Below are 24,899 nucleotides of genomic sequence, written 5' to 3' on the forward strand. Positions count from 1 at the left end.
TGTGTGTGTGGTCCACCACCTCCTATCTTCCATCTCCTCTTCCCTGTCTCGACTACCCTGTACCAGGAACAAAGAAAAACACTTTCATTTACAACATAAAAATCCTGTTAGTCCTTCGATTAACAGTGAGCACAGCAAACCAGCTGTCTTAGCACAAGTGATCCCAAAGCCCCCGCTACTCTTCCTCTGAATCACAATGGACAAGAATTCACTGACATAGCTAGCCTCCACCACCTATCATGATAACAGAATGTACAAGTTTGTAATGCATGTCTGTGTGCCTACTTGTCTGTGTCTCTGCGTGTAAGCCTGTAATGTGGGATGTTACGAGCCACAGTGGAAAAAGAATAATCCTTATTCATGAGACATTATTCAGATCGCTCAGATTCTGTGCTCCTTCACTTTGAACTAAATGTTCGTCCACAGACATTTTCAAAGACATTTGAACAGTGAATTGAAACCACCAGAGAGCCTTGGAGTACACAATGAATCATAAGACACATTATCTGAAACTAGATTAACTGCATAGAAGGACCCGGGCGTTTGCTTTTATCTGCTGTAAACAGTAGAATGTTTTTCTTTCTGTCTGTTACAGCAGAGGACAGAGCAACACAATGCCACTTTATAGAGCATTACAGCACCACACTGACAATGGGCACCAGTGTCCCAAGTGCCAGGTAGTGACTCATACATGACCTAAGTAGGCCTATACCAATGTTGGTAGAGCAATGCTGTGGATACAGTAAGGGAGACTGTACTGCTTTACTGTACAATTGTGTGCACTATTTACATTGTAAATAATAATGCAGTGTCTCAAAATAGCTTGAAAGGTATGATATCAACACAATTATAGGCCTATAGTAGCAATTGATTATACAAGTCTACTGATGATTCGTTGATGATATCATTCACAGTGTGGTAAACCGTCCTCAAGGGCAGCCCAACACTACTGATGGAGGTGGTGGGGAGTCAATGACTTGTTCAAGACACATCAGCACTCTGCTGCCAGCTTACATAAGATCAATGTTCTACACAGGTCAGAATTTAGACCTCATATCAAGAGGAACTGTCAGGGAAATAGACACAGGATTGAAATGCAAAAGGTTTAGTTCAAATAAATAAAAAGGTTGTAAAGCCAGTGGTGAAAGACATATCCTTATCTTATTCTTATGTTTACAAGAAAAAGTCCTGAATCTAAGGTATCCAACATATCTAATTTAATTTCTAACATATCACTATGTAAGCAGCATTATAGAGTAACTCAACAGCAGTAGCTGAGCAGTGTCTTGCTGGCTCTCTGGTTGAAAGTTTCAGGAAGTTTCACCTCTGACTGGGCTGCACACTGGTTGGGTGTGGACCAATTTGTTCCTGCTTTGTTGCACCTGTAACACTACAGTACACCTGAATGTCACTGCAGCAAGGTGAGTAGTTAACCACTGGAGGTCAGGAAAAAACAAGATGTTCAGGGTGTATGAAGTTGCTCTTTAGTTAATTTTCACTACTTTATATACTGATGGGTAGTTTAATTACAGTACATCATGTTCTATATAGTTATTATAGATCTGTAAAATCTTAACCTGCAATTTAAGTATTGCATATAGATGTCAAATAACTAAAGAATTAAGAATTGGGGTTAGGGGGAATTGATACATCAAAGTATTGCAATATTTTGGGTGGCAATAATGTATGTATACAAGAACGCCAAGTATTGATATTTTTTAAGGAAGCACGATGTTGGATTTTTTTTCAATCAGTGGCCGATAATTGATATAAATATCAATATATCAACTTTTTCCCCACCAGTGGTCATCAAGTCTCTTGTGTAGTAGAACTAATGTCATATTTTGCATGCATAGTCTTATCGTGATGGCCCTCAAGCAGATGGAGAAATGAAATGAAATGCGTTTCAATGTCTGTAATATTCATTCATTGTGCAAAATAAGAAAAAGCATGTTGGGCGATTCTAATAGTTAATTTTAAAGACAATATCGGCCGATAATGATGATGTGCCAATATCAACGTGCACCCCTAATATTTATTAAGGGTATAAAATATTTATTAATATTATTAAGGGTATAATAAACCTTAATAAATTAATATTAAGGTATAATAAACCTTAATAAATTAATATTATACCCTTAATAAACTAATATTTATTAAGGGTATAAAATTATCAATATTGCAAATACAAATTCTAGAATAATATATGGTAAAACTTCAATTAAAAACTAAGTCCCAATTAAAGGCCCAGTCCCTTTGCAGATGTATAAAACCGTGTTGTTGAACACCTCAAATTATGTGTCCATTTCTCAAAGTTATTCATATTCTTTTAGTCCATAAGGATCCTCAAGTCAAAAGAGTCAAAAGGGTGTTTCATAAAAAGCAATCCAAGTTTTGAATAATGTTTTAAGAGGATAAAGTGGTGCTGTGCTGGTATGCCAGGTGCTGTAATCCTCCACTGCCTTAACACTCTATCTCTTATGCGCTGTCTGTTGGACCTAGATCAGATGAATGACTCATAATTAATATGTGATCTGAAGCCTAATTTTTATACAAGTAATATTCATACTGGCTTAAATACACAATTTGATTGTATTTCCTGATCTTTGCTGATCAGCAGTTTTGTATGAAAGGAAGACTTGTCCCAAATGTAGGCCTGTTGATTTCACTGATTTAAGCAAATAATAGCCCAGGTTATTAAATGAAAATTTAAGGTAATCACCTGCTTTTTCAGTCCACTAGATACATTTTGCTTCATAAAACAACTTAAGTGAGATGAATAGACCAAAAACTTAGGGAGACAAACAGATTTTCCTTTGGAGACACAATTTGCATTTGAAAAGGGTAAAACACTGCAATATATGTTATTGTAATACTCAGCATATCGCAAAACATTTAAAATCTCTATCATGTTACATTGTCACTGAAGTATGGAGATAATATGGCATTGTGGGGCCTCCAGTGAATATTTCCGGAAGTTAGCAACGAAGTCTAAAGAAGCAGAAAACATGCTAGCAGTTTACCTCACAAGTACTGCAAATACTTTCTTCCACGCCCTTGACATATTATTTATCTGTGATAACTGCAAAAAATGTAGTTGTCATTACATTTTCTTTCAGTCGCCAGAGGGAGCAAATCCAAATCCCTCCATGCTGTTGTTCATTGGCCGGAAGTGGGAAGTAGGAAGAGCCATACAGCTGTGCGCTGTGCTCCGTGGCTAACAGATAAGCTAACAAGCTAACACCTCAGCGGTGAAAATACCAGGACCCGTTGACCAAACAAGACGCCTCGACAGCTACTTTGACACTTTGAATCTAATATGGGAAAAGGTGGAGGTACATTTGAAAGGCTTCTGGGTAAGTTATCACCACATCTGTTAGGTTAATAGTTTATTAGCCAACTGTGAGTCAAAGTGCGATGTTTTTCCAGCGTATTGTTTTGACAGACGCTGGGGCTGTGGCTCTCAGGCCAGCTAATTTTAGCCTGCTAACAATTTCGCTGCTATTGTTTGGAGGCCTAAGAAAGGCTCACTTAAATTAGCAAGTAGCGAATACAGTGTTATGTGTCCGATATTTTTACCCTAGCTCTCATGAAAGCTATGTTCCCTTATTCTTGTGTTATCTCCGTGGTACCATCTAAGCTAAACCGGGCTGTCGATTTCCTTTATGTTCACCCCAGCTTCATACACTATATAATATATTAACGTTAGCTAACGTAGTGATTCAGTAATAATGCCACTGTGTAACTCATGACATGGCCCCGGCTGTCCAAGAAAGCCAAGCGGCCGAGGACAACAATGACATTTGAGAGATAATTAACTTGTGACTTTTACTGTTGTAAGTTTTTTAAGTCCCCAACAGGTTGATTAGCTCGCTGCTAGACGAGTATAATTAGTACAGCTAGCTGCTAATCTAGTCTCTGTATAGATCAATGTTACACCGAATTAGGCACATTTCCATGAAAATACAGCTGGGAAAGGTGGTGTGAGGTGGCTAATTAGCTTAGCTTACCTTAACACTCATCATATCATATCATACATGTGCAGCATCTTGTAGGTTAAATTAATAACTAACACATAGTCATCTATTGATAATATTCTTACTTGAGTTTCAGTAGCAATTAAAAAACTGTATGTGGCACAATCAATGCATAAAATGAAACAAATAGTGCTTAACATAAAACCAGACAATAAATGGCCTGTCTTGAAGGGGTGCTATGAGGTAAAAATGACCTCATGAAGCCAGCTTGTAGACCACCCTCTGTGCATTTTGTACAATGTTTTTTTTGGTGGGACATTACCAAGTTTGCTTTGTTGTGCTTTGTGGTTTGTTGTCGAATTTGCAACACAAACATTTAGAAATACACACCATGTAAGCATAGTATTTTTTACGTAATGTCGTTCCCTAAAACTAGATGTTGACACCGGGCTTCAAGATCAGGTACAAACAAATCATGTCAGTGGATACTGTGCCATAGTTGTCCATATTTTCATATTCCAAAAGATACAGTTACGTGAAGTATTACCACGCACCAATTGCCAAACAGTTAAGCAAGGGCTTTTTTTGGTTGTCCACTTCATCAAAGTCACATTTCACAAGATGGAGTCAGTAATAAGACAGTATTTTGGGAAGAGTGCTGGCACCCCCATTCAAAGCAGTGAAATAAGTCCAAACATTGTGTTACTAAATCATAAGGCATCTTTTGAAACTCAGCAAATTTAACATGTATAGCACATGATAACCAAAGTGAAATTCCAGATCATATTTTCTCTCACGTCACCGCATTGCACATTACAAAGTTAAAAACTTGTTTGTTTCTGCATAAAAAACACTGGGATGTAGGTCAGTCATCTTTCTCTTAAAAAGATTAGTCTGTTCTTCTTCTACAGTATTTACTGTGTAATTACTGTTTTCAGAAAAAACATCACTGCGTGTAATGGTAACAAATCAAGAGAATGTGCCTTACACATAAAATACAGTATATGTATTTATAATACACACTTATTCGCTAGTTAATTTAAAAAATAATAGAAACATGTATCAGTATAATGCAATACAGTTGAACAGCACCTCTGTTACAACCTCAAAAATGATCAAAAGGGTGATTCAGCATCTGTAAAAAACATTTATAAACATTTAACTGTATTCAACTGCATTAGTTTCAGCAAGGTGTAACTAATAAACTGACAGCTGAGTGTAGATATTCAATATATCTGTGAAGCTCAAATGGACATTGTTTCTGTAAAGCTAGTCTATTATATGGTATGACTGTGATTAAGAGGAGAGGAGGCCTGCCATTTTTTATGACATGTTGGTTTGGGGTAGCATATACTGTGTAGGAAATATTAGATAGACAATACATGTGTTATAGCTTTTACCATCTGAACTAATTGCAGATAAAGCCACCAGTCAGCTGCTGCTGGAGACTGACTGGGAATCCATCCTGCAGATCTGTGATCTCATTCGACAAGGAGACACACAGTGAGTGATCCTGCCAAGTTCCCTCTACATTCATATCTGTCACTGAAGTTGAAAATAGCTCAGACAAGTGCTTGATTTTTCTACTGAGCAATATTTGTTTTTGTCTTTGCAGAGCTAAATATGCCATTGGGGCCATCAAGAAGAAGCTGAATGACAAAAATCCACATGTGGCCCTCTATGCACTTGAGGTAAGATGTGTGTACAGGAATCAGAGATGCTTTGTAGACTGGGGGAAATTGTGACTATGGAAAATGTACAGCTGTCTATTTTTGTGTGTGTTAGTGTGCTGTTTTTTGTTCCAATTTCATCACTTCTTTTATGAAGAAAGCTGCTTTGGTGAAGTGTGTTTAACACAGTTGGCATAGTGAATGATTTTGTGACCTCACCCTTCAGGTCCTGGAGTCAGTGGTGAAGAACTGTGGCCAAACAGTCCACGATGAGGTGGCCAGTAAACAAACTATGGAGGAACTGAAGGATTTACTGAAGGTGACACTTATCATTTACAATGTACTGTAGTTGTAGTTAATACTTTCTTTTCTTTGTGAAGCTCAATTTGCTGACAAAAGTGAACTGAAGTCAGAATTTAGGGCTGCAACTAAAGAATGTTTTATTATCGGTTAATGTGCCAGTTCCTTTGTTATTAATTGAATAAGGGTAACATCTTCAAATGTCTATTTTGTTTGCTCAACAGAACAAAACCCATATTCACTTTACAATGATATAAAACAGAGAAAAACAGCAAACCCTTATATTTTAGACACCTGAACCAGTGAATATTCATCATTTTTGGTTGATAGAGTATCTAAAACAATTAATCAAATGTCATTCTGTTTGTTTGTTTTTTCTAATGAATTTTGTGTCGATCGACTATTTGAGTAATCAGCTACTTCTTAGAGTTGAATAATATCTAAATATCTATCAACTATGTGTTACATAAACAAGCAGTTGGAATGTTTGGGTACAGTGTTTTTGCCCCATTACACACAGACGGGGTGGTTTGTCTGACCATATTTTGGCTGGAAGCCTCATCACATCAGGCAGCCAGCTGCATAACAGCGTGAGCTAGCAGTTTTTGATTGGATCCCTGCCGTGTCATGTGACACAAGCTCCTGCAGCCCATGCTGGTTGCCACTTCCTGATGATGTCATAGCCTTGTGACCGGAGTTTTGTTATTCATACCATAGGGACTTCCCACCTCAGTTCTTGTTACCAGACACAGTGTTGTTTAATTCAGCTTGTTTAGCCAGCTCAGTTGTACCACTCACTGTTATGTGACAACTGAAACATAGAATATAAACACAAGAGAGGTTTGATGTAGATACTGTTTATTTCACTGTGTGGTTCTTTTACCACCAGAAACAGACAGAGCCAAATGTCAGAAACAAGATCCTTTACCTGATCCAGGCCTGGGCTCACGCCTTCCGCAACGAACCCAAATACAAGGTGGTCCAAGACACATACCAGATCATGAAAGTGGAAGGTAGGTGGACACATTCTGTGTTATACTTGATTTTCTTTCCTTTCAGCTTGCCTGAAAGGAAGATTGAGATTCTCTTTAAGTATGAATCACCCAGATAACTGTTTCTCAACTCTGTCTTAGCTACAGTTACGTTTAAGAAAAACACATTTGTATGTGTATGTTATTACATTTTAAGCAATGTTTTAATGATTAAACTGAACTGAAAGCTCATGAAATATTCAAAAACATGTTATATTGTTTCACACAACAGTTATTATGAACAACAACTATCATACTGTATGCCGAACAGTTTTGTTTTCCGTTTCTTTTCTCATAGGTCATGTGTTCCCTGAGTTTAAGGAGAGTGATGCAATGTTTGCAGCTGAGAGGGTGAGACATTTTGTTTTTCTTGCTCCACTGCTCTAGACTTTATGAAGTGAGTGATATTTGTAGAATCAGCCTGAGTTGTCTGGTAAATACATGTGGCACTGAAGAATTATAACAGAGTATGACTGTGCACAAAGCTCCACTGACCTGAGATCTGTAGTAATATAGCATATCCGCTTTGTCCAGGCCCCAGACTGGGTTGATGCTGAGGAGTGCCACCGGTGCAGAGTCCAGTTTGGAGTAATGACAAGAAAGGTAGGCCGGGCTTTCTTGAAACTAGGGCACGTAAAGGTTTTATTGTTTCCTTCATTCAGTTACAGCACAGTGTGTGTGTGAGGAGTATATGCTTATAGCGCATTTGCGGGAGTTGACCTGGATTTGTGGTTTGTTTTTGGTTTTTTTTGCTTTTTACAGCACCATTGTCGAGCCTGCGGCCAGATTTTCTGTGGCAAGTGTTCGTCTAAGTACTCCACCATTCCCAAGTTTGGCATTGAGAAAGAAGTTCGTGTGTGCGAGCCGTGCTTTGAGCTGCTGAACAAGTGAGTCCCCAGATCTGATGGAGCCAGTGTGAATGTTCAAATGACGGTGACTCTAAACAATTCCTCTCTATCTGTAGAGTGCTGCCTCATTAGCTGCAGTACAACACTGGCAGTGTAAATTACTCTCTTGCGGATGTTATGTTGTATGCTTTTGTTGTTGTCTGAGCCTAAGTGTGTTGGTTTTAGATAACTTTCTGTTCCTTATCACTGTCAGCCTCCAGTGCTTTTGGCTTAGGGTAAAAGCTTTTAAGATTTATTTAATGCAGTGTCTTGTCTGTCATCCTTGCTCACCCTCACTGATGTGTTGAATTTCATTTTGTGTAGAAATGTCATTTTTTGTGTAGTTTATTGCTTTGCGACCTCCACCAACGAGGTCTTGTTTTATCCCTGCTCGTAGTATATTCTGTTATAATGTTTGAATTTGCTCTTTTTCTTTAATGACAGGTCTTCTGAAATTTAGCACATAATACATTAGATGACCCTGATTAAACAGTTACAGTTTTTTTGTTATGCAATAGACTATTTTATAACGATAAAAATGCTCTTAATTTAAGAGCACATGCAAAATCAATAAGCCACTTGATCCTGTAAACGACTCTGTGGAGACATTTTTTAGATGGCTATCATATTGTGGCATTGGGTTTGCCCTGTTAAACCTTTAGAGTCTTAACATTCCTTGGCATGACTGTGTGTTGTTTTTTGATGCAGCTCTAAACCTGAATGTACATTTAGAACTTGTGTTAGTCGAAGAACAAATGCGGAAAGCAAGCAGCAATGACAGGATGGTGTACTTCCTTGTATTGTTCTGTTCTGGAGCCTGTTTACACCTGGTATTAATCTGCTATGTGACTTGGGTGATCCAGTTACAATCAAGACACTCTTAAAGTCTGTCTGTTCTCAGCTGGCATTAGAATGCATCTCCACATGCTTCTTTACTACTTGTGATCGCATATCACGTCCCCACTCTGTCTGCAAATAAACACGGGAATCATTTCTGTTTGCACTGAGCTTTTCATAATGTTGTATGCACACTTAAGTGCCTGCTGCTAGAAGACTACAGCTGTGAAAGTGAAAGCTCCATGCTGGGGACAGTCGGTGAAAGTGTCCTCACACACACAGTGTGACAGGACTTAGCATCACACAGCTAACGTCACCTAAAGGCCTTATTTAACAATACAGTTGAGCTGTTTGCGGTGTTGGTGGGACCGTTTAACATGTGGTGCTGCTGTGTTAGCTTCTGGTAACTGAGCAGACATTGAACTGATCATTGTCCACGAGCAAAAAGGCTCCTGTGACTGTCCTTCAGCATTAACATTGGCAGCAATAGACGGTGGGGAGTCAGATAAGCAATAACGTCAGCTGAGTAGGCATTTTTTCAGTGTGGCCTACTGGCGTACACACTGCTACAAGAATGTGGCCATATGCTGTTCAGACTACTTCTAAATGTAGTCTGAGCATTTGGATCTCAAGACGTATTGAGGGTGCATTTGGTGCAGTCGCACCAGTTCTTAGAGCTGTCCACTTGTGATCCGATCATCCAGGACGCATGTTAATACCAGGTGTAAACAGAGCCTTGTGTTGGTGTCTTATACAGCATGCTCTCCTCTGATTCACAAAGCTGTTTGTCCTCCCTGATCCCTTTTCCTTACCAGCCACCCCTCCCTCTCTCCTCCTCTTAGGAAAGCCGAAGGAAAAGCCCCTGCCCAGGGCACCGCCGAGCTGCCTCCTGAGTACCTGACCAGCCCACTGTCCCAGCAGTCACAGGTAGAAATACAAAATTACAACTTGTCCTCACCGTGCTCTATATTGAAAGATTTTTTTCAGCCACCCATTAATGGATTTTGTGGGCTGTTGCTGGATCTCGCCACTCCTCTGCTTTCTCACCAGATGCCCCCCAAGAGAGATGAGGCAGCATTGCAGGAGGAGGAGGAGCTGCAGCTGGCCATTGCCCTTTCTCAAAGCGAGGCTGAGGAGAAGGAGCGAATGGTGGGTTGCACAGCTGAAATATGCTTGTATTTTCACTGCCTGTTTATAGAGTGAAGGTGACACATATACCTGTGTGTACTTACAGAGGCAAAAGAACTCCTACTCCATGTATCCAAAAGCTGATCCCACTCCAGTGACTTCTTCAGCACCCCCAGTCAGCACTCTCTACACTTCCCCTGTGGTATGACTTCTTCTCATGCTGCCTTTCTCTCTGACAAACTGAATTATTTACACCAACAAATATCTATTTTCATGACTAAAACAATGTTCAACTGTCTGCTGATTGTTGAGAAAATTATACCTGACCAATGTGAACAATATGCTCTCTCCAGAACTCCTCTGCTCCATCAGCTGAAGATGTAGACCCTGAGGTACATGTGGGATTGCTGTCTTCTTCAATATCCACGTTAAAGTAGATTAATGGGAATCTCACATCATGCTTTCAGTACTGATCGTAATATGTCACATTTCAGCTGGCCCGTTACCTGAACAGAACATACTGGGAGAAGAAACAGGAAGAGGCTCGCAAGAGTCCCACCCCGTCAGCCCCTGCCCCTGTGCCATTGGCTGAGCCCCTTCCGCCAATCAGTCAGCCTATAGAAACTCATGTTCCTGTTCAGCCTGTCAGCATAGTGGAGGTATGTTGAAACTTAGTAGTAGTTGTTGTTAGTAGTATGTTTTTTTATGTCTAGCAGAAGTGGAGTGTGCAGACCACAAATGACTTTCTGTGTTTTGCCTCCCACTCATCGCCGCCTTCAGCAGCAGTACCAGAACGGGGAATCGGAGGAGAACCATGAACAGTTTCTGAAGGCTCTGCAGAATGCTGTCACCACCTTCCTTAACCGCATGAAAAGCAACCACATGCGTGGGCGCAGCATCACCAACGACAGCGCTGTGCTCTCACTCTTCCAGTCCATCAACAACATGCATCCACAGCTGTTGGACATCCTCAACCAGCTAGATGAGAAGCGATGTGAGTGTTAGCCATGCACAAGATTGTGTGTAACACCGCATTTCTGTGTGTCCAGTCTCCTAACTATCACATGTTGCCTGTAGTGTACTACGAGGGGCTGCAGGACAAGTTGGCTCAAGTGCGCGATGCTCGGGCAGCCCTCAACGCACTTCGGGACGAGCACAGAGAGAAGCTGCGTCGTGCCGCAGAGGAGGCAGAGAGACAAAGGCAGATCCAGCTGGCACAAAAACTGGAGATTATGAGGCAGAAGAAACAGGTAATGGAGAGAGGCTCTTCATTGAAAATGCACATGTTCATATACTATTCATCGCCGTGCTCACAAGTGTTTGTCTTTGATCTGCAGGAGTACCTGGAGATGCAAAGACAGCTGGCAATCCAGCGCCTCCAGGAGCAGGAGAAGGAAAGGCAGATGCGTCTGGAGCAGCAGAAGCACACAATCCAGATGAGAGCCCAAATGCCTGCTTTCTCTCTGCCCTACGCCCAGGTACACACTGCATACTCCACCATTGGCTGTCAGGCTTAACTAACACAGCACATAGTGCAGTACATTTTATTTTAATGGTCATGTTTTGCCATTTAAATAAGTTGTCTTTGGGAATTAATGTCTGGTAATGTATGTATTCGCTTCTATGCAGATGCAGTCTTTGCCCCCAAATGTGGCGGGAGGGGTGGTGTACCAGCCAGGTGCTCCACCAAGCTACCCAGGCACCTTCAGCCCTGCTGGTTCTGTGGAGGGTTCACCTATGCACAACATCTATATGAACCAGCCAGGGCAGACTGCACCTCCACAGTACCAGGCTATGCCCAGCGCTGCCCCAGGTGACTTTTAATGGCTTTAGAAGTAGACAATATTGAACTGTCCTACTGCAATATATTTGATATTTTTATGTTTCGTTTCTAATGTGCTCCTGTGTGACTGACTGTCCTCTCTTCCTCCAGATCCCAATATGGTTAATGCATACATGTACCAGGCTGCAGGCACCAATGGGCAGCCTGCGCCTCCTCCTGGTCAGGCTCCGCCCACTACTAGTCCATCGTACTCCAACTATCAGCCCACGCCCACACAGGGCTACCAGGTCTGATTCACTCCCACTTTCGTGATATCATTGTTACATAAACTCCTGCCAAATATTGAAAGATGAATAATCAGCCCACTAACCGTTGTCCCTGTTTCTGTGCAGAACGTGGTCTCTCAGGCCCAGAGTATGCCCCCCATGTCCCAGGCTGCACCCACTAACGGTATGGGTTACATGGGCTACCAGCCGTACAACATGCAGAACATGATTTCAGCATTGCCAGGACAGGACCCCAATATGCCCCCCCAACAGCAGTACATGCCAGGCCAGCCGCCTATGTACCAACAGGTCAGTGACTTTTTATTTCTTCCTTTGCCACCAGCTGTTAACCTGAGGAAAACTTTATAAAGAGTTTGTGACATTTGTGGTAATTAGCTTGTGTCTTCCATATGCTGACTCGGGATGGGCATGAGCACTCAAATTGAAAGCCAGTATAAGTTCTACGTATAAAGTAATCCCCATCCAACCTCTAACATATGAACATGAGTTATCTATTTTTTTAATGCCTCTGCGCCATGGCCTAAGGCGTTATGTTTTCAGATTGTCCGTCCATCTGTCCTGTTTTGGTGAACACAATGCCTCAAGAATGCCAAGGAATTTCTTCAAATTTGGCACAAATGTCCTCTTAGACTACACAGTGAATTTATTAGATTATGGCGGTCAGAGGTCAAAGATTAGTCACTGTGACTTTGCTTATTTTCATGAATCCAATATGTCAAGAACATCTTGAGGCATTTATTTATTTATTTTTTTAAATTTGGCACATTTGTGACAACGAGATTCACCTAATATAGTAAACAAGCTTATTATGCTAACGATGGATTGGAAATGTGCAACAGCATTTTTTGCCGACACGAGATATCAAACAAAGCCAGAGACTGTGTCGTATTAAGTTGCTGTGAGCTGTAAATGTACCACTACTAACCAGAAGATAATGTTATCTTGCAACTGAACTGGGCCTCTCCACTTTTTCCGGGCAGCTGCCTTTGTGACAGCAGCTGCCTGGCTAACTGTTAACATCACATGGCTAACCTTACTTAAGGTTTTTTTTTATGGGTTTAATGACTGAGTTGAGCTGTCTGGTGTTGGTGGGAGTTTGTTGGGACCGTTAAATGGCTCACTGTCAGATATTAGCTGCTGGGTTAACTCGTGCTAATCGGGCAGACGAACTGATTAAAGGGAGAGTGGCTTCATGCTCAGGAGGCAGTCCTTTACCACTGCGTCTAAACTATGTAACAGCAGCAACAGAAAGTTTGCTTATTTTTCTTATGTTTGAGTTATGATTTAATAGGCTAATTGAAGTCTGGATATTCAGTAAACTAGTTTCAAATTGAGCTTCTTTTCCCATTGGCCAATTTATGTTCCTATATTTACGTTAGTTTTTTTTTTTTTTTTTTTTTTTTTTTAGTACTCTATAATAATGTAATTCGAGTACTTAAAATGCCAATCCCTAGAACTGACACAAGAAGCTGTAGCTAATGATTTATTTGTGTCTTTGTTTTTACTTTTAAAGTTATTCCAAGCTTAGTCCTCATTAATCTTCCTATTTTGACCTTTATTGTTTTTTCTTGCTAGGTGGCTCCCCCTGGTGGCCCGCAGCAACAGCAGCAGCAGCAGCAGCAACAACAACAGCAGCAACAGCAGCAACAGCAGCAGGTCCCTCAGGTTGCGCCCGGCAGTGCAGAGGCACAGCTCATCTCTTTTGACTGAAGTCCGCACGTTGCAGGGTCTGACACACTACACCCTCTCTCCTCCTTTGGTCTTTCCCCTCACTCTCCGGACTCTCTGCCCTCCTGAAACACACACACACACACACACACACACACACACACCTCTCCCACCTTCCACCTTGCTGTGATGTTGTGGCAATGTAAAATATTGTGATGATGTTGCAGAACTGTTGCTCTCCTTGCCTCTCCCCTGCTGAAGTACGGGAATGCGGGGTGAAGCTGCTAAAGAGGGCACCATAACCCAGACCCTTTCACCCTCTTCCTCCCTCTTTCCAGCTGATATGTATGTAGTATTTCCTTATTAAATGAATTACTGAAGCTCAGAAATAGTCAGTGGTATTAAAGTTTAAAAAAATGAATAAGAAAATATGATAATAATTGAGAAGAAAAAAAAGACAAGACATAACCATCCTTTGTCTCATATTTTTCTAAAGCAAAATTTGCATGTTAAATTTTCATTATTTTCTGGAATGGAAGTGAATTATTGCAACGTATCCCAATTGAGAGGCATCTGTACGTGCTGTTTAAGAGACTGTGGGTGTGAGGGTAAAGAGTGAGGAAGCACAAAGGTCTGAAATAAATGGCATCAACTCACATCTCTGTCAGGTTCACAGCTGGCCATTCCAGTTATAGTTTCCAATTCCATCCCTTCTCACACGTAGACAAACGAGGGTCATCTTTTCTTGTTTTGACATTTATTTGTTGTGCACTGCTGGAATGTCGAGTGTCTTAATGTAGTTTCTTAAATGATGCAATGCATTGCAGGGATTGTACATTATGGGAGGAGTTTCAGATGATTAGCTGGGTGGTTGTTTAACCCTCAATAAATACGCTTTCATAAACTAAATCATGACAGTGACACAACTAGTGACCATAAACTCCACATAATAAAGCAGTACAGCAACTCTTATAACGTCCCGCATCTCTTTTTTAAAATTGTTTGTGTTGTTGCTGATGAAGCACCAACACAATATGAGACTGAAACATCAGACCTTAACCCATAATTAACCACAAATAGCCTTCAGGCACCCCATCCCATGTGCATTTGGTTGCAACTGTCACAGATGAGGACTTTGACACAGTGAGTGCAGGTTGGGACTCTTCTTAAATGTACTCGGCTCTTCCGAAATGTGGAAATGCTTGCAGAGCGAACATTACGTGCCGCATGTATGTACCCAATCAGTGATTTCTGTAACCCTTCAGTTGCCATCTGTGAAATTCTTTACTCCATCATACTGATCTGTCTGACTTTAAAAAGTAATTTTAAAATTATATTTAATAAATATCTGGTTCTTACTGTCAACTTGCTTATTCTCGTTTTTATTCTACAGCTTTCCGTGGGATTTAAAAAGAAAGAGATGTCTGATATGACAACTTTTATTCATGTAAATACTGTGTGCTATGTCACATTCACACATGTTTCAACAAGAGGGGTAAAGGCAATAATATTACATCAGTGACTGAATGGATGAAATATGCTTTAAAGTTCCAGTGTGTGGGATTTAGCGACATCTAGTGGTGTGTTTGCAGAACTGAAACTTGAGCTATGGTGACCAATCTGGAGCCAGTGTTTGATTTGTCCATTTTCGTACTTAATGGAAAAGGACCTGCTCTGTATGTAGATGTTAACGGCTCATTATAAGGTAACAAAAACACAGTTCTTACTTTAAGGTGCTTATAAACTAATGAAAACAATTATGAATATTGTATACCATTTCTGCAAATAGATGTCCCTAAATCCTACACACTGGACCTTTAACATATAACTGCAGTTTGGCTTCTTTAAAATTTTCTGAAGATCAGACATTTGTAGTATTCTTCCATCTCAATCTGGAAATGAAAAACAATACAGGCGTAAGTTATATCGTACTTATTACCAAGTAGTTACCCCAAGCTACAGGAAGTGACTCACCATCCTCTCCATACGCATCCCGTTCCCATAGGCCAGCTGTCTCAGCACATCGATGTCTGGAAGACCCCACTCTGGATTTCTGTGCAGAATCATTAGATAAGTCCATGTATTTACACACCAAGGGCGACCATGTTGTATTAAAAGATATAAACGGCCACTCACAGTTGTCGAAGCTCTGCGTCAAGGTGTTCATTACAACTTGGCGTAATGGTGCCATTAATGGCGTACACCTGGAACATGTTTAAAAAGGTGTCAGCTTTTGCACACTTGTATAATGACATCATGTTATTAAACCACTGTTGGTACATACCCCATATGTCATTATGAGGCCATTTTGTCTGAGGATCTGACTCGCTCCACTGAACATACCCTTGGAAAATCATCAAAAAAAGTATATCATGGATTACTCACACAATTGAGCTCAATATTTTAAGCGATTTTTATGAGGACACCGGGCCTACCTGTGCTGTTTTGAAGGAGCTGTACTGCAGCAAGTTAATGGCAACAATAACGTCACAGGAATTGCGAGGAAGGCCTGCCCATTTCTCCCACGGTTCGCTGGCATCTAGGTGGACAGGCTGCAGCACGTTCTTTGCATGGGTTGCAGCAATGTATGCCTTAATACTGTAAGTGAGTATTCAGACTTAATCTTACATTTTTTATGTTAGAATCAAGTTCTCCTGAATTACTTGCTGCTATTTAATATTTACATAACTGAAAAAATGTACGACCTGTTGCCCATGAAGCTTACTGTCACACACTAGTCTACTGTACTGGCAATCATTTGAATCATTAAGAGATTGTCTAGCATATTTTTTATTAAGACAAACCTGTCCCGAGACTCTTCCTTAATGTCTGATGGCTGCCAGGTAACAAAGGGCATCTTCTGGGCAAAGCGTATGACATGCTGCCCAGTCCCAGAGCCCAGCTCTAAGGCGAACAGCTGCCTGTGGGACTGGTCCTCCAGCACATCCTCAAGCATTAAACTCAGATCCTCCCAGTTCCTCTCTGCCTGGGGAGACAGCAGCATGGTCTGGAGGAGGAAAGCAGAAGGACGTTACCCTATCACCTTGTATTGCCAGCCTATGCATTCATTTTCTGTCTCAGATGATTCCTCTTACCTTCACTTGTGCTGGTTGACCGAGACTAGCCAGGGAATAGCATATTGGTGGAGGGTGGACGTGGTGGATGACTGTAACAGCAGATGGGGTGCAGAGATTACCTGGTTAAGAGGATTCCCTCTGTGCTCCTCCTCAGTGTTCAGCACTGGTGCAGTACAGGTAGGACACACAAACATGTCCATGCAAGAAGACAAAACAGGGACAGAGATAAAGTCATACAATAAGTTTGTGTCTGAACCAACATGATAAATATCATCATAGTGTTTAGTGTCATATGGCATGATATCATCATACCTGAGTGTGTTTAGAATTGTGAGTATTTACTGCCATCTTGTGACCATAGTGAGGAATGGCAACAAAATGTTAAATAATGGTTAACATACAGTGCATTGATTGTATAAAAATATATATAACAATATAAAAATATGCAGTCTATGATACAGGGTTACTCTGTGTAACTGTATATATGTAGATAAGTATATATTTGTATGATATTAATGCAGATACTGTAAACATTACTACTAACTATAAATACACTTACTGATACCTTTAAGGACTTATAGTCTGATATAATCTATATCTAATATAATTAAAGATAGGCCTACTTTAGGACACCATCAACCATATCCAAGTATGTACAAACAAATTCCACTTGCTGGAGGGAATTTTTTTTACATGTAAAAACAATGCAAACTTTCAGGTCAGGTATGTTACATGTAATAGAACAGATTGTGAAAGTGGGGCATTTAGAAAAGCAATGTACTGTTGTGAACATGGACCAAATACTTATCAAAGGAAGAATTATATCTCTTTCAGATTTTAAGAATTACAGCAGTCAAGCTGTAACTCAAGTTACAAAATGAGTAGGAATGAAAAGTTGCTGGAAAAAAAAGATGGCCTTATTTTAAAGTAAGTTAATGACACATTAAACACATAAAAAAATAATTGTATCCAATATCCACAAAACTTTATGTCCCCATACACAATGACACCTCTGACTAAACAGTGTTATTCATTTTGGGCTTTATACAGCTATACAACTGTATTATAAACTGTGCTTATCAACATCCTGTTACAATGTATTATTGTTATTTAAGTATTCATACATTTTAAGAATCTTAAAATAAATAAAAATCATGTTTCGAGAAAACAACAAAAAAAATTTGTTTCAATTTTTTTTAAACAAAAAACAAACAAACAAACAAAAACTAATTGTGCCAGTGATATGCATGTAGCATGTAGCATGTACCTTCTGGGCTTCCGTAGGTTTTCCAACAGTTCACGCACTGCATTGTGGGTAGGTCAGCAGTTGAGAGGACGCCATGTGCTGTTGAGACAGAGGGACTGAAAGGGCTGTGACAGAGCTGTCTTGTAATATTTTTTGAGGGACACCGTGTCCGGGACAAACCGCTCCAGTAACCGTTAGCATGTACTGCACCAGACGCTGCCTCCGGACCGCGCTGCGGGCCGCAGCCACCACACACCGGTACGTAATAGTCAGTTTGTTGGTCACGTAACACCGGGGCAGCGGTAACGGTACAGGCTTTGACTGGCTGCATCCTCAAGGACAGGCAGCCGGTGACTGCTGCCGGTTATTGTGGTTATAAAACATGTTCTGGCTCTGCAGCTCGTGCTAATATACAGGATGTATTTAGTCCAGAGGCAGAGAGGAGTTTCATGTTTAACGGCCGTGTGTCAAGTGTGTTAGCTAATGCTAGCTTTAGCTAACAGTAACTGAACACTGATAAACTGTAACAGTTTTAGCCATAACCCAATATGTTGCATTTGGTCTCGAGAAAACGCTTCATTTTTTACTTAAGTTTGGTCGCGAAATTCAAAGATAGCATCTGTTTCATTCATTTTCTTCCAGCTGGCAGCTTCTGACAATCAAGGTCACACTCGTGTGACTGGAAATTCATGTTTTTGCCTGTCAAATAACCGCAAGCTGTATATCTTAACTTGTTTAGGGCACAACGGTAAACAGGTCATTAACAGGAGCTACAGGTTGTTTGTCCAGGCCAGGGTGCAACAGGAACAGGAAATAATACAAGGTGTCTGTATAACAGCTTTCATCTCATATCATCCTGCTGCATGTTTGACAACCCCCTCCCTGAAGAGTCACAGGAAGACAGAGATACATTAGGGGGATCACAAAGTGGTTAGCAGAATAGGAAAACTAAAGATAATTCATTTTAAAATTGTCTGTTTATCAAGTTTGCGCTCATAAAACAGAAAAGCAGCTGGAACTAAGGAATGATTGGTATTTTTGCTTGAACAAAAAGATAAATTATGCAGATAATCACCAATTAACATAGTCTAGTGATCTATGAATTGACATATCAGATTAGTTGTGTTTTTTTCCTGTAAGTTACTGCATGATTTTATCTCCTAAAAGTGTTCAAATCAGTCTTAAAAAACAGAAATCATTCAAACTGATCTTTGATAGGTGCTCTCATATAGACATATATTTCTTTTTGAATGAATGTGGCCCCAAAGTGCATTATGATTGGGTAACATTTGCTGAATTGGAATGAACTAGTCAGTAGTGCAATGTCACCGAAAATGCATCCGTTATCTGTCTATGCCAGACAATGATTGAAAGTCTGTACTAAGGCTGCAACTAACAGTTATTTTCATTGTCGATTAATGTTGGTTATTTTCTCGACCAATTGCTTCATTGTTTTGTTCATAAAATGCCAGGAAAATTGTGAAATTTGTCGATTAGTGTTTCCCAAAGCCTAAAGTAACATCCTCAAATGTCTTTTTTCCTCCATGACCCAGGGATATTTAGTTAACTGTCACAGAGGAGTAAAGAAACCAAAAAATTATTCACAGTAAAAGCTTGAATCAGATGATTTTGGACTTTCTGAAATTACTCAAACCATTAAGTTCATTATGAAATTAAATGGCAATTAATGTAATAGTGGACAAGTAATCGATTAGACGATGAATCGTTGTTGCACTGGTCTGTACCAAAGTAAAGTAGCGACTGTCAGCTAAGCTTTTTGGTAAACAATAGTCGCAATTTCTCCATAGACAAACTCCAAAAAGAAAAGATCACTCAAGTCACATTTAAGATGCCCTCTGATGCCAGATGTGAACTGCAGCTCTTAGCTGGTTTTATATATACTAATATGTGGATACAATTTGTCTTGTGTCTTGAGCACTGAACACTACAGTAAATCCATTCTCATTCTCCAGGCAACAGCTTCAGCGGCAAGCACCAGCCCTGTGCGCTCTCCGACTTCTGAAGACCAGTCCGGCCACCCACTCAGACGCCATCGCCACCCCTCCTCTAGACGGAGCACCCAAACAATATTCCCCCAAAATCCAACAGCTCGTCAATGACATAGCCAGCCTCACTTTATTAGAGGTGTCGGACCTCAACGAGCTCCTCAAGGTTTGTTGGAAAGTCACTGACTGTAAACCATGATACGCCTGGTCAGAAAGAGGTGGTTGAGATGCATCTGTGGTGTCGTGTTAAGTCATGATTTGCTTTTTTTTTTGTTTTGTTTTGTTTGTTTTTGGTTGCAGAAAACTTTGAACATTCAGGATGTTGGAATGATGCCAATGGGTGCGATGGCTTCAGCTGTACCCGCTGTAAGTACAGGGAGTCGATGATACAGGACCAACCTCCACATTGTATCACTGCAAATTTCAATGATTACCTATCGTTTAAGTGCTAAAATGAAATAGCTATTTTTTATTCTGTGTGATTTTAGGCCGCAGGAGAGGAGGAGGAGGCACCAGTCAAGAAAGAGAAGACCCACTTCACAGTAAAATTGACAGAATTAAAAGCAGCAGATAAAGTGAAACTTATAAAGGAAGTGAAGAACTGCATCCAAGGCTTGAACCTGGTGCAGGTAAGTCTCATCATTGGTGCTTGGGCCTCAGTCCTGATCTGAGTCATTTAAAGAAGCCCTGTGGAGTTTTTGACCACTGATAACACTCAGGAGTAATATGTGTTGATTGACAGTAGGTGGTGGTAACATACCAAGTATTGCAGCAAGGCATCAGCAGACAACGAAATAGAGGGCTGCATGTTAGCAAGCATGGATGTGAAAAGGCAGGTTCAGAATAATGGGGTACTTTATCAGCGTATACACGGACAGAAAGCAACATGAACAAGAAACAAATACAGAATCATCAATGTAACTGACAGTTCTGGAAGTATCTCAGAAAGGGGCCCCAAACCTTCTGATCAAAACTGCCAGTCTGGCCAGCAGAGAGGCAGAAGACAGTGCATGGTGTTGGATCAGAGTCAGGTGTACATCATCCTCTCCTGTAGTGCCAAAGAGGGCGACCAGAGGGTTGGATTGCAGGTCAAAGATGAGGATTGATGATAAGGTTTATAAAAGTGAGTTTTAATAAAGAACACTGAGGTGGCTTGTCTGATTCCCAGTGAAGGTTGTTTCACAGTTGTGGAGCCTTTACGGCAACTACTTCCCTCTATCTTAAGCCTGGCCCTGGGGACAGAGAGCAACAGCTGGTCTGCAGATCTGAGAGTACGAGCAGGGATGTAAGGTAGTTAGGGCATTATAGCTGATCTGGTGATGCAAAATGCTTATCAGACATCAAGGATGCACACAATGTGTCAGGAGGAAAAGCTTTTTTTTTTTTCTTTTTTCATAGAAGAAAACTCCACATGGCACACGTTTAACCCTATGGGCCCTAGGCCTTTTCGGGGTATTTCTACTACCTTTACTTTTAAGCTCATATCACAGTCATTCTAAAGGCTACATACACATGCTATATCTTGTTTTGTTTTTTTTTCCAGGACAATCTGGGCTAACCACATTTGCCATCTTTACATGTCCTCCTATGTGCCTGTATTTTATATTAATTTTTATATCAATGAAAAAAACAAATCTGTGTGACTAAATTCTTACATTTTAACATGCATCTCACCATAGCAAGTTGGAAGTTGACATATTCTGCCATATATGAAGAGGGGAGCCTCTCTGGAATCTGGCAATATAAGAACCATGATGCTGGGACATTCTGTCACTTCACAGCTGTTCAAAACATGTGGTTTGTGCCAGGCGGACATGATTGCCAGTATTTTTTCATTATTGCAAGAAATTCCATTGACTCATTCACAAGTCAAAAATGTGTTTTATCTGAAAGAAACATGCAATATTTACATCTAAGATAACAGAAAAATAGTACAATGATGTCCTCCAAGATAATATTTGTTTTTCAGTGGCAATTATATATTGGGGGGACATTTTGGGCATTGGTGGAGGGGCACGTGTCCCCCTCAATGTATATGGTGACTATGGCCCTCTCATGCATGCATAATTAGGCTACAGTTGTCTGGGTGCGCAAAGGTGAAGTGGCTGCTTTTGTCATACAAAGTTTGATGGAGTGAACTGGACAATATGGAGATATTTGCATCTTGAAAGCTGGACTACAAATGTGGATAGACAGGGAGAAACACACGCAAGCTTAAGACGTGGTAAGATACGATATTCCTCAATATATGAAGTGACTGATAACAAGATGGATTGTAAAGAAATTTGTCAGGTTTTTATTTTGTAGACACTTGATCTGGATTTATAGCGTGATGAGATGACAGCACAATGATGTGTGTGGTATCATTGGAAAGCTCTGCTCCTGCGCTTTCATGTGATATGCGTGGCATTTCTGTGCGAGCCTGCATTCGCGAGTTGTCCATCCAAGAGTATTGTGTGTGCAAAGCTGTATGAAAGCTCTGTTATACATAATTTTAGTGTAACTTTATCTTTTTTTTTTTTTTTTTTTGCTGTGAAAACATTGGACTACCGACAAGTGCTTGGTCTTCTCGGAAAGCTACGATTCCGCTGTTTCACGTGATACGCGTGGCTTCTCGCTATAACGCACGGTCGCCGAGAAAATCAATAGAGAAGAACAGGTGTGAATTTGGACGCACTATGCGTCGTTCAGGCCCATAGGGTTAATGTTCAGTACTTTCTGCTGAGATGGACTCTTGATCCAATACTTGTATTTTCTGACCATAATAAAGCTGCACAGTGCCTAAATAACCCTACTTAACGTGTTATATGACCGATTTAAAGCTCTCAGACACTTTAAAGCTGTCTTCTCACAGCTTTCCTTTGCAATGTCATGTGGTGTTAAATCTGTGGAAATATTAAACGAAAATACTGAGCGGACTCATGAATATTGGTCCCTTTAAACATTTATGTGATTTGTGTCTTTACCACTGTTGACAGTATCCCACTGCCTGTTTTCACAAACTAAATCGTGTTTCTCTCTGTCCTTCCTAAACCAGGCCAAGAAACTAGTAGAGTCCCTTCCCCAGGAAATCCGAGCCAACGCATCCAAAGAGGAGGCAGAGAAACTGAAAGCAGCCCTGGAGGCAGCAGGCGGCACTGTGGTGTTGGAATAGATCCACCTGCCCCCTCCGTTCTCCATCATATTGCTGCTCATGCACTTCATCCATTATTCTCTTGTTTCTTTTTTTTTTTTTTTTTTTTTTTTACATGACAAAGAGCAGGATCCCGGGAAACAAAGAAATGCCTTCTGACATTAATACTGTCTCTTAACAGCGTCAGGTGGGGCGGTACAACTCAGACTGAACTTTACAGGCACACAGCCTGCACACATACGGCCGCCCCGCTGTTTGCTTGTCCTGTTGTCTGCTTATGAGTGTGTCTGATGCTTGTGTAGCAAACGAGCTACAGAGATACTGGCCTGGGTGCCACGTAAGTCAGTCGGTCATTCTGTGTGTGTATGTTTAACTTTTCACAGAAGGAAAGATTATGCTGTAGGGATATGGTTACCATTCCCTGTGTTGAAGAACACCAGATACTGTATCTAGTTCAGGGGATGGCAGGGCTGAGTCCGTATTACTTATAGAATTGTTAATAATGTGATTAAAGTTGAAATATCCATATTTGTCTCTTATGTGTTCTTTTGGGTGATTTCATGCAAAATGAAAATTTAAGATCAATTTAATGTGTGTTGTGTTGCCTTAATCATCGTCATGCTGCAGTACGGAGACTGAGAATCTATAACTGTTGATGGAGGAAGTGATTGTCCTCACCCTAATACTGCACCCTGCTTTACTGCTGCTGACCACTAGAGGTCGTAAGATATCTTTTAACCCATCTGTGCCCACAAATTGAAATTTCCCTCAGTAGAAGACTTCTCTGGGCCACCCAAGCAATGAATCTGAAGACATTTTAAAAGTTTGTGTTATTATGCTGACTGTCATTAGTCTTTGGACATATGGGAGTACTGTTTTTTCCTGAAATATTATGAATAAAATGAATGTTTTATGTATTTCAGTTAAAAACAGTGGTCCCATGTGCCCAAAGACTAAATACAATATGAGAAATTAGCTGTATCTCACAAACTATATGAGCGCAATCAAGTATTTTGTGTCGGTGAACACAGACCAAGTTGTACATCACATATATGTACACATATGCAGTGTAAAAAAATCAGTGATAGTATTTTATTTACTTTTTTAATACTGACTTTGACCACTAATAACAGATGGTTTTTATTATGCGATCTAAAAATATTAGAGTTGTACTGTTAGATAACTCCCTTAAGTATGTCCAAACCAGATTCAAGCCTTCAGACATCAGAAGAAATTGGGCGTTTTTCCTCAGAGTTTTTTTTTATTCCTGTGTAAACTTACAAATGTGTTGTAATTGTGTTGATTTAATTTTGACATGGACATAAACCAGTTGCCAGACTGGAACAGGGGAAAGCAATTGCAAAACTGTCCTTCATCCATTCATTGGCTCTGAATGAATGAATAAATGACTAGGTCATGTATTCCTCTAATTTTTTTATATCACCATTACTTTTGACCATACAGAGTCTGTAAGTGTCTGATAAATAAAGTATAGAACAGACATTGATGGACTGGGGCTCATCCTTAATGTGCTATGTGAGGAGAGCTCAGTCCTGCATGTTGGCAATAGGAGAAGATATGCAGTGTCCCTGAGGTGAATCAACAACTCTCAACTATCAACCATAGGTGCATAGGAGCTCTGGGTCTCTAAGTCCCTGGAACAACAAAGGTGTGTCAGTTCACGAAGTCTGACCACCTGTCCTTTCCCTGACCCAGTAGTTCCCTGACCGAGAATCGAAGGCGTTGTCCTCTTCTCATTGGCAGTTCCACTTCCTCCTAACCACACCACGACCACCAGTGTTAAGCTGACTCATTCCCGCTGACAGTTTATTCCTGTTTGTGAAAGACAAAGACAACAGGTCTACAGTC

The 24,899-nt window shown here is 40.5% G+C and overlaps 3 protein-coding genes across 7 annotated transcripts; 2 read left to right on the forward strand and 1 right to left on the reverse strand.

The window, feature by feature from the left end:
• Positions 1-3,198: 3,198 nt before the first annotated feature.
• hgs (hepatocyte growth factor-regulated tyrosine kinase substrate) lies at positions 3,199-14,933 on the forward strand. Of its 5 annotated transcripts, none has more exons than XM_049560606.1 (20): positions 3,199-3,356; positions 5,396-5,480; positions 5,593-5,668; positions 5,874-5,966; positions 6,837-6,960; positions 7,277-7,329; positions 7,513-7,581; positions 7,741-7,865; positions 9,518-9,629; positions 9,753-9,851; positions 9,937-10,032; positions 10,184-10,222; positions 10,325-10,489; positions 10,611-10,824; positions 10,908-11,080; positions 11,168-11,308; positions 11,460-11,643; positions 11,764-11,900; positions 12,006-12,188; positions 13,476-14,933. In XM_049560606.1, exons 1-20 carry the CDS (start codon positions 3,320-3,322, stop codon positions 13,608-13,610), a joined length of 2,340 nt encoding a protein of 779 aa, XP_049416563.1. In that variant the 5' UTR covers positions 3,199-3,319; the 3' UTR covers positions 13,611-14,933. The 5 variants fall into 5 exon arrangements, with proteins under 5 accessions (XP_049416563.1, XP_049416564.1, XP_049416566.1 ...); XM_049560607.1 differs by having other exon boundaries at positions 10,614-10,824; XM_049560609.1 differs by having other exon boundaries at positions 9,545-9,629.
• Positions 14,934-15,013: 80 nt separating this feature from the next.
• zgc:103625 (methyltransferase-like 26 B) lies at positions 15,014-17,026 on the reverse strand. Its single transcript, XM_049560611.1, has 7 exons — positions 16,664-17,026; positions 16,373-16,575; positions 16,004-16,166; positions 15,853-15,912; positions 15,705-15,772; positions 15,543-15,621; positions 15,014-15,460 (listed from the first exon to the last, which is right to left on the reverse strand). Exons 2-7 carry the CDS (start codon positions 16,570-16,572, stop codon positions 15,413-15,415), a joined length of 618 nt encoding a protein of 205 aa, XP_049416568.1. The 5' UTR covers positions 16,573-16,575; positions 16,664-17,026; the 3' UTR covers positions 15,014-15,412.
• A 922-nt stretch (positions 17,027-17,948) lies between these two features.
• On the forward strand, positions 17,949-23,558 carry mrpl12 (mitochondrial ribosomal protein L12). The gene is made up of 5 exons (XM_049560612.1): positions 17,949-18,149; positions 19,865-20,063; positions 20,198-20,263; positions 20,386-20,526; positions 22,935-23,558. Exons 1-5 carry the CDS (start codon positions 18,091-18,093, stop codon positions 23,049-23,051), a joined length of 582 nt encoding a protein of 193 aa, XP_049416569.1. The 5' UTR covers positions 17,949-18,090; the 3' UTR covers positions 23,052-23,558.
• Positions 23,559-24,899: the final 1,341 nt, after the last annotated feature.

Source organism: Epinephelus fuscoguttatus, linkage group LG19 (genome assembly GCF_011397635.1).
Source record: "Epinephelus fuscoguttatus linkage group LG19, E.fuscoguttatus.final_Chr_v1".
NCBI lineage: Eukaryota > Metazoa > Chordata > Actinopteri > Perciformes > Serranidae > Epinephelus > Epinephelus fuscoguttatus.

Coding starts and splice junctions, on each gene's coding strand:
- mrpl12 (XM_049560612.1), top strand. CDS start 18,091: ATGTACTGCACCAGACGCTGCCTCCGGACCGCGCTGCGGGCCGCAGCC. Junction 20,064..20,197: donor ACCTCAACGAGCTCCTCAAG/GTTTGTTGGAAA, acceptor TTTTGGTTGCAG/AAAACTTTGAACATTCAGGA. Junction 20,264..20,385: donor TGGCTTCAGCTGTACCCGCT/GTAAGTACAGGG, acceptor GTGTGATTTTAG/GCCGCAGGAGAGGAGGAGGA.
- hgs (XM_049560606.1), top strand. CDS start 3,320: ATGGGAAAAGGTGGAGGTACATTTGAAAGGCTTCTGG. Junction 10,490..10,610: donor AGCCTGTCAGCATAGTGGAG/GTATGTTGAAAC, acceptor CGCCGCCTTCAG/CAGCAGTACCAGAACGGGGA. Junction 11,309..11,459: donor TCTCTCTGCCCTACGCCCAG/GTACACACTGCA, acceptor GCTTCTATGCAG/ATGCAGTCTTTGCCCCCAAA.
- zgc:103625 (XM_049560611.1), bottom strand. CDS start 16,572: ATGCTGCTGTCTCCCCAGGCAGAGAGGAACTGGGAGGATCTGAGTTTA. Junction 16,167..16,372: donor AAGGAAGAGTCTCGGGACAG/GTTTGTCTTAAT, acceptor ACTCACTTACAG/TATTAAGGCATACATTGCTG. Junction 15,461..15,542: donor GGATGCGTATGGAGAGGATG/GTGAGTCACTTC, acceptor TTTCATTTCCAG/ATTGAGATGGAAGAATACTA.